The sequence below is a fragment of the Haliotis asinina genome, chromosome 5 (genome assembly GCF_037392515.1).
Source record: "Haliotis asinina isolate JCU_RB_2024 chromosome 5, JCU_Hal_asi_v2, whole genome shotgun sequence".
Lineage (NCBI taxonomy): Eukaryota > Metazoa > Mollusca > Gastropoda > Lepetellida > Haliotidae > Haliotis > Haliotis asinina.
Window position 1 is genome coordinate 14,840,034 of NC_090284.1, and position 8,378 is coordinate 14,848,411.

Genomic DNA, 8,378 nt, shown 5'->3' on the forward strand with positions numbered 1-8,378 from the left:
TCATATCATTTTATGCTATGATATGTTAGAAACTATTCTTATGTATATTTTGACGAAGGGAGGTTTTCCTGATCGTCCAGAAAGTGCTGAATAGTACAAAATATATTCGTGTATGATGTATGGTTGTCAAATGATCCAAAATGGCGGACAAGCAGGAACAACGGGAAAAGTCAAACGCGAAAACGCCAAGCCCCGCCCATGGGAAAGGTTAAACTGATGACTTTCCATATTTATTGCTGGTTAACTTGCTTCTTCTTTAATCTGATTCTTAAAAATAAATAATATTGCAACAGTAGACCGTTCAAGTACAGTCCAGTTGCGGTGCATTTTGTCCCCTCCCCTCTCTTGTATAAAATAGTGAACGTAAAGGCATTGAAGAGAATATGTAGGTTTGGGTTATGATTCAAAAGGCCAACTACTATATGAATTTGTGCATTTAATCAGATATGGGTTCACTGATAAAGGAAGTGTTTCGATCACGAGTGAGTTTCCTGGAAAGGAAGGTCAAGAAGTAGAAAATGAATCTTGTAAATTACATAGGATTACAACTGACGATACTTAAAGCTTACATGCGACCCCAAAAAACAAATATAATTAAAACTGAATTATCTTTTTTAAACAACATATGATGTTCATTTCTGATTTTGAAAAAAAACTCCAATAAACAGATCATTAGCATACAATTACAAATCAAAAGTGTAATATTTTGTACTTGGGAAGTTGGGTTTACTACCCACGAAACGAAGCAGCAGTGATACGGAACCCAGTCAGAGGGTGTGTGTGCACTCAAGTGTAACGACAACTTTACATTGGCTGGTTCATTTGCTGATATGCTCAGGTGTGTGTATGTAATAGAGATGTTGTGTTTTGTAAATAAAATGAAAGCCGTCAAAACTAGAAGCTGTCCAGTCTGGCAAGTTGTCAGAATTGGCATAAAATCTCAGTCATGTCTGTGGTTTATACATTTATCGTCATGTAAAAGCTCTGCTGTCCAGCAGCTGTCAATTCCGGATCTTGGCATTAAAGGAGCTGCTCGAATATGTGTTAAAGTAATTAGCACTGTCTAATATGGCATGTAGTGAAGAGACAGATAGATGTGTTTTGTCACCAACTAACCATTAAAACTACATGGTTGCAGAGAAATATGAAGACAATTTAATCTAAACTTAGTACTGGTATACTTGTACATGTAATTAGTGACTTGAGGCAATGTGTACAGGAATTGAGAGACCCACATAATACTAAAATGTATATAAGATTGACAAAACTGGTTCAGTTCATGTCGTTTGTAAGAGTGTCAGGTCTGCAATCTGGCACACTGTCTAAACCAGGTGATTTCTTTAGTCTAGATGAGTGCGAGTTTAGACTGCTTCTACTCATGCTCCTTTTTCTGCATTTGCTTTCGATCCAATCAACAAGTACTGAGATATTGAACTACTGCATGGCTGGATAATGTTGTTCGTCCAAGTACAAAGCAGGACTTGAAACTGACAGTCTGAATTTGCACCAGTTTCCATCCAATCTAATCACCCAAGAAAAATACATGCAGTTTGTTTTCAGTCAACAGGCATGATAACATGTCATGCTGCAAAAGTCACACATGCCTGCTCAGTGTACATGTAATTACATAATGTGACAGAGATAAAACGCAGTTGAAGGAGCCATTTATGATGTACACCCTCATAGGTTTTAAGTTTAAATTGCATGTGGTCAGTGATTGAAGTTTGCATTTTGTTTATTAGCATGTTACCATTAGCAAGTGAATGAGTGAGTTTAGTTTTACGCCGCCCTCGGCAATATTCCAGCATTAATGGTCTCTAAATAATTGTGTCTGGACCAGACAAACCAGTGATTAACAGCAGGAGCATCGATGTGTGCAATTAGGAACTGATGACGTGTGTCAACCAAGTCAGCAAGCTTGACCACCTGATCCAGTTAGTCACCTCTTATGACAAGCATAGTCACCTTCTGTGGCACGCATGGGTTGCTGCAGGCCTATTCTACCCCAGACCTTCAAGGGTTTTGTCATTAGCAGACAGGCAGGCAGATACATAGGTGGCAATAAAACAGACATTGAGTTTCGTCTGTGACAGAGGCTACTCATCACAATCATCATTTTTTTTATATGTTTCCATGGACTTGAATTAAAATTAAAACATTGGAGTTTTCAAGCTGAGCACTTTTTTAACAGTGATGTTAGTATTTCTTATGCTATACTTTCTTGAAAACCTGTTTTGCAAATGTGCCAACCCCCAAAGCAAGACGTGAAATAAATTAGAAAAAGTATGAAATCAGTGTATTTTTGTTCTTTTGTTCTTTACAACAATGATCTTTGCTTGCATCACTTGCTGTGTTTTTATGAGATGCCTTCTTTGTTAGAAAACATCCATGCATCGTGGTTCAAGCTGTGTGAACCTATGTGTGCTGTTCAGCATAGCAGTTAAAATGTCTTTCCACTCCAGCCGATGAAATTAGTCAGTCATTTGAACTCCAATGTCCTGGGTTTTTTACTTCACATTATTTTTCAAGTTTCTAGGTTGAATTTGTATTTTTGATAATTTGTTACTGTAAGTACGAAATGTATCAGAATCAGCAAAGTTGTGTTTTACGTTACACATGACCTATAAGAAATGGTTATATGAAGTGTCAGTGATATCCGCTTGTGGTTATCAAATTACACTAGTGACAATCACCCAATTCAAACATTTCCATATACCTCATTTTGGCATATTGTTTGATGTTGTTTTTTGTTTGTTTCAATTGTGCTGTCCATGCTGACTGAACTATAACTGTACAACTATGCAGCACCAACAATGCCACAATATTTCTAGGTGTTCTTGTAAAATTCAGCACAACAAACTTTACAAACACTTCACAATGCTGTATGATGTACATAGGAAATGCATGTGTAAATTGTGTTGCAGTTGTGCAGCAGGAAAGCGTACAAGATGGACAAGATACACCGCCATCAGATGTTGTAAAACTGTGTGAGGAGACATTTCAAAAGACAGCAGAATATCTCAGAGGTGAATTAGAAGGTGAGTGATCTGCACACTGTAATTATTTCTACTACAGGGAATTATTTATGACTATATATATCTGAGGGACTAAATGTTTTGGTGAAATGTGTTGAACATTATAATGAGGCTGCTGTTAAGTGTGAATTGTATGTGAGGCTATTACTTTTGTGTTTTTGCAGGAACTGTGGAAGACTACAAGCTCCTGGAAAAGATGAACAAAGTCACCATCTGCAAATATTCAGAAATGAAAAATATTGCTGTTAGCATTGGCTCATCGCTTACAGAGCTGAATGACAAATGTGAGAAAAAGAGACACACTAGTTTATAAGGGGAAAATGAGTGGATAACACAAATGACCTTTTTCTTTCCATTGAAGCTTAAAGTTCATATTCTTGTACCCATCAAATATGAGAATGATGCTATTCACAGCGTATATCCTATTTGCTCCTTCTGTGCTACATGTTTTCATGTGTTTCATGTGTTTTATGTCAGACAAAAGTCTTCAGCCCTACCTTGACCAGATCGATGAGATTGAGGAGAGTGTTGTGGCTCTGGAACAAGCAGCATACAATCTTGACCAATATTCCAAGAGATTAGGTAGGCACAAGTCACATGTATATACTGGCAAACAAGGATAAGTTCGGCCATCACAGAGAACGTGTTTCCGAGAAGTAGGTGGTGCATGGCAATGAGCAAACTCATTTGGTTTGTGAAAGTGAGAGCAGATGTAGGCTAGCGCACCTGCAGTGCATGATGATAAACTTGATTCTGCGCGTAGGAGACTGGCCACACGCTTTGCTTGATTGTGGACAACCTGGGACCCCTTTGCTCACAATGGCAAGCACCAGTGGGAGGCACTCACACATGCTAATGCAGGTCAAATGTCAGGTTGGTGCTGAACTTATCCTTGTTTGCAAGTAGTTATTTAGGTTATTGGTTCCATTAGATATTGCTAATTTTACAAGCACATTACTTGAAATTGAAGGAGCGTTGTGGATAGTCTTCTTTATTGCAATAGATGGGATGTTTTGGTGTAGATGCTAACACTGTTATAAAGTAAGTGAAGAAAAAGAAGAACTTTACAGTAAAAGAATATACACATTTACCTTTCAGGATTCAGTTGTCAAAGCTTGAAATAATGAACATCCAAGGGAGGTAATTAATGTCCATCTGGTTGGATGCCCCACATATTTACAATTTGTGTGGCCCATTTCTTTCTCCACTACCATGACTGCTTGTTGTAAGAGGCGACTAACAGGATCAGGTGGTCAGGCTTGAGGACTTGGTTGACACATGTCATCAGTTCCCAGTTGCGCAGATCAATGCTCATCCTTTTGATCACTGGATTGTCTGTTCCAGACTCGATTATTTACAGACCACTGCCACTGGAATATTGCTGAGTGTGACATAAAACTAAACTCACTCACTCACCCTGTCATGATATTGTGGAAAATACTACCTAAGTGGTGAAGAACGCAAATCACTTAACTCAACACACACCATTCACTCAGTCTTCATGATGAGAGTGTGAAGGGAACATGAGGGGGCTGAGTGGAGAGTGCTCTCACCCATTATTTGCATTACTAGATTGTGATTCTGAGTCAAAAGAAAACAAATCTTTGTGTTGCTGTCTACATATGTAGTGAATATCTTCTGACATCTCCTGAAAACTAGTGGATAAAAAGTGATGAATACTTTTTTCTGCGACTTTCAAATAGCTGATATCAAAGAAAGAGATTTTTTTTATCGTTTCCTGTGACATAATTCTTCCATCTGTAAACAGTAAACTTTATATAGTAAGGACCAGTGTCATTTGTTTCTGATGTTATAGTAACATATGACATTGCATTAGTCTGTACAACATTGTGATGCAGTTTCATCTTACCCAAGTTATATCGCCATTGAAAGTGAGAGAGACTATTGGCTGTGTGTGTTCAAATATCAAAATATTTGGAATAATGATTTGAGTATTTGTCACAGAAACACATGTTGGGGAAGCATTATTGTTGCATTTTGACAACATTAGCGTCAAATGTTTATAGTGAGAAAGGAATGTCATTGATGTGAGCTTAGAAGAAGTTCTTGTTTACTGAACTCATTTACATGTTCACTGCATCACAATACTAAGTTTGTTAAATTATGTTGCCTTGGCAACATTAGTTTTTCTGTCTGTCTGTCTGTCTGTCTGTCTGTCTGTCACAGCATGTTGACCTCAGTATGAGACTGTACTTTCCCACAAAACCTGTGACAAATTTGGGATCTGTTTTGCTTTCAGTTTTGTTCTGTCAGTAAATGAGCTTGTTTCTAATAAACAGATGTCATTTCAAGAAGAGTTTTAGCGCTGTTTAAAACTATGATAGATTTTGTTGTCCACATTAAAGACCCATACTAATGTTTAATGATTTAACCTGCAGAGGAGAAGTTCAAGGCCTTGGAGAAAAGGTGATTAAGAGAGTCATCTGGAGAAGGATTGGCACTGTCCGACGTAGGTTGGGACCAAGATCCCATAGCAAGGGCGATAACCATGGCGATATCCCACTATGCTGACCACAAGATAAACTTACGTGATAAAGTGGATGTTGTGATTTCATGACTTTGGATGTTGCTTAATGATATAAACATTTTTCTTACTCACAATGGGGAGAAAATATCGTGAATTCTGTAAGAGTAGTAGCTTGTGATTTGAAAGCATTAGTAGTTGCTTTGTAATGATTGAGGTGATACAGAGAAGAGATGCTATCAACAACATAAATCATGTTTATATCTATAATTACTATTTTCATTGTAGGAGATGGTATTTCTTCATAAATACTTGAAAAGTATATATTTGTTTTCTAGGAAAACAGCACTTTTTTTAAGAAAGAAAACATAAAGTATCCATAAACCATTTGAATCATAGCTCATTTGAGGTAGAGATGTCTCTGTTTATGAATTTGAACTCAAAATTAGTATTAATTTTCCAGATTTCTTTTATTGAATTTTTGCGGTAGAACTGTGTGTGAACTTCTTTGGTAAGTGTAGACTGACTGTTGAAATGAGAAATTTCATCCATGAAAACAAATGTTGTTCATAACTTTCCTACAGTCAGCTGTCAAGTCATATAAACAGATTAAACATGCACAAAGAAAAGTTTGTTTACTCATTGGTGTAATGTCTATTTTAACTAGCAAATCAATACACATCTTGGTTCCCCTGAAGAGGATTGTAAAGCAAGTGTTCATACCAATATGAGGGTAGATCAAAAAGTTTGTAGACTAACTGCATTCTCAATGTTGAGTGTTTGAAAAGCTCCCATTTTATTCTGAAGGAATCTTCAGCAAAGTCATATCCAAAATTTTGCATGTGTGGTTCATGAGATATTAGTCATCACAACACATTGGGGTATAATATTTCTAACAAAATTACAGAAAATGAAAATGATCTGTCATTTGGTACCTTTTGGATAATGGTCATCCTCGATATTTCCAGGGTATACATTCCAACAAGTCTCTACTATACCCTGGATGCATCCTCGGCTCAGCCCGATAAATGTATTACCTCCCTTGGCTGGCTTTTTATTCAATCAGGTTTCTATGCTGGGAAGTTGTGCAAACCAATCACAACTCGTTTTCGCTTTTCAAATTATCTAACCGAGTAAAGTTGGCAATGCAAACCATGCAGAGGCTCTCTGAAAGAGGTAGAAGGAGTTTTTGCACATACACATGTTTTTTTTTTTAAAGTTTCGTACCTAAAAATATATCTGTGTGATTTCCCCAAATTCTGAGTCGCACTGAGAGCAAACTTCCATGACTGCTACCTTTCTTGACACTGGCAAGCTCAGTTATACCGACGGCCTAGCTGATTGGCTATTGCGAGAATGCAAAGCCAGGAAAGGGAGGTAATAAAATTATCGAGCCGACCCGTAGATGCATCCAGGGTATAATGGAGCCTTATCGGAACGTATACCCTGGAGATATCGATGATGGATAATGGTATGCCCTCAGAGTATATCATATAAAATATGTTCAGTATAGTATTGGAGGACATCCTGTCATAATCAACAGTCAAAGATTTGGATTGCTTAATTTATATTTAGTCGAGGGCTGTGTCTTAAGGACACCCCCATTTGAGTATGCCTGAAACATTGTGTGCAAATATTAAAGCTGGTTCTGTCTACAATATATTGTGAACTGACACTTGTGTGACCATTCAGTGTTTAGTTTTAACCCTTGGCATCATGTATCAATATGTCAAAACATTACAATAAATAATGTCCTTATGATTACGCCATCTGAAAGGGGATGGGTAATGTCTCGAAAACAAGCTCTTTCAGGCAACATTAAGAGCGGAGTCACTTTAACAAGCGAGAAGCAGTTGCAATTTCAAATTGCATTTTTATGAACTTTGATATCTAAGTGTGATTTTTGGGGACTTTTACCAATCTCAGACACACAAAGTATTTCTTGCGTACTTTGTTTTCTGCAGTTTGTGATGCATTTATTGTAAATTTTGCGTTTTTTGAGGGTACCAAGAAATTAGATCAAGCAAAATGGTCATCATGAGACTGGAACATAGCAAAACCAAATTGCTTGAGCTTGATAGATATGTCAAAAAACATGAACACGAATTTGAAAAACATAAAAAGAACCTCCTTTTGTTGGTGAGTCTACATACTTTTTGACCGCCCCACATATTTGGACCCATCAAGATATGGCTGAAATATTGCAGATGTGACGTTAAATATTAACTCACTCACTCACTCACTCACTCACTCATATTTGACCATATTTAGAGCATTTATCTGTCAACATTGTGATAGCAGGTACAGTGTGTGACCAAGCCTTGTGGTATCTGCTGTGCACACTTTATCAGAGTCCAGCAATGATGTTGTTGCAGTAAGCACTGAGTAGAGTAGGGTTCATTTGCGTTTTAGGGCCGAGTAATTGGCTTGATGGAAATAGACATGTATATCTATGACACTGACTTGTGACCATTTGAATTGACAGTTGTGTATATTTCACATGCCATATGATTGGTGAACAAAATCAGTTTGTGAAACTATTTGAATGGAAGTAAATGAGGTGATTAGGTTATGTTTTAGATAAAAACTTTATCTTTTTTGGTCAGAGGGAGACTTGTGATAAAATAGAAATATGTTATCTTATGCTACAGCGGTATAACAAAACTGGTACGTTCCACATTGTTACAATAGTGCAATATTTTACCATGTTCTCAGCTGAGGAAATAACATAATAAACATTTAAATCAAGTCAAGTGTTTTTTTTTTCTCCACTGCCAATTTGAAGATGAATAGTTTATGTAACATATATTATATTTGGCTTACACTTTCTTAGTAAAATACAATACAGATTCTTGTTC

The 8,378-nt window shown here is 37.0% G+C and overlaps 1 protein-coding gene across 2 annotated transcripts; it reads left to right on the forward strand.

Moving 5' to 3' along the window:
• The first annotated feature begins 121 nt into the window (after positions 1–121).
• On the forward strand, positions 122–8,268 carry LOC137283464 (biogenesis of lysosome-related organelles complex 1 subunit 2-like). 2 transcript variants are annotated; one of them, XR_010956857.1, is made up of 6 exons: positions 122–207; positions 2,925–3,038; positions 3,200–3,319; positions 3,513–3,617; positions 5,435–6,489; positions 6,936–8,268. XR_010956857.1 is itself a non-coding variant. In XM_067814976.1 (5 exons), the coding sequence occupies exons 1-5, from the start codon at positions 141–143 to the stop codon at positions 5,464–5,466; spliced, it is 438 nt and encodes a 145-aa protein (XP_067671077.1). In that variant the 5' UTR covers positions 122–140; the 3' UTR covers positions 5,467–8,268. The 2 variants fall into 2 exon arrangements, 1 of the variants encoding a protein (XP_067671077.1); XM_067814976.1 differs by having other exon boundaries at positions 5,435–8,268.
• The last annotated feature ends 110 nt before the right edge of the window (positions 8,269–8,378 follow it).

Bases quoted from the DNA above. Each gene is read 5' to 3' on its own strand.
- LOC137283464 (XM_067814976.1), top strand. From the start codon at position 141: ATGGCGGACAAGCAGGAACAACGGGAAAAGTCAAACGCGAAAACGCCA. The intron at 208-2,924 runs GTTAAACTGATG...ATTGTGTTGCAG, and splicing joins AAGCCCCGCCCATGGGAAAG to TTGTGCAGCAGGAAAGCGTA. The intron at 3,320-3,512 runs GTGAGAAAAAGA...GTTTTATGTCAG, and splicing joins TACAGAGCTGAATGACAAAT to ACAAAAGTCTTCAGCCCTAC.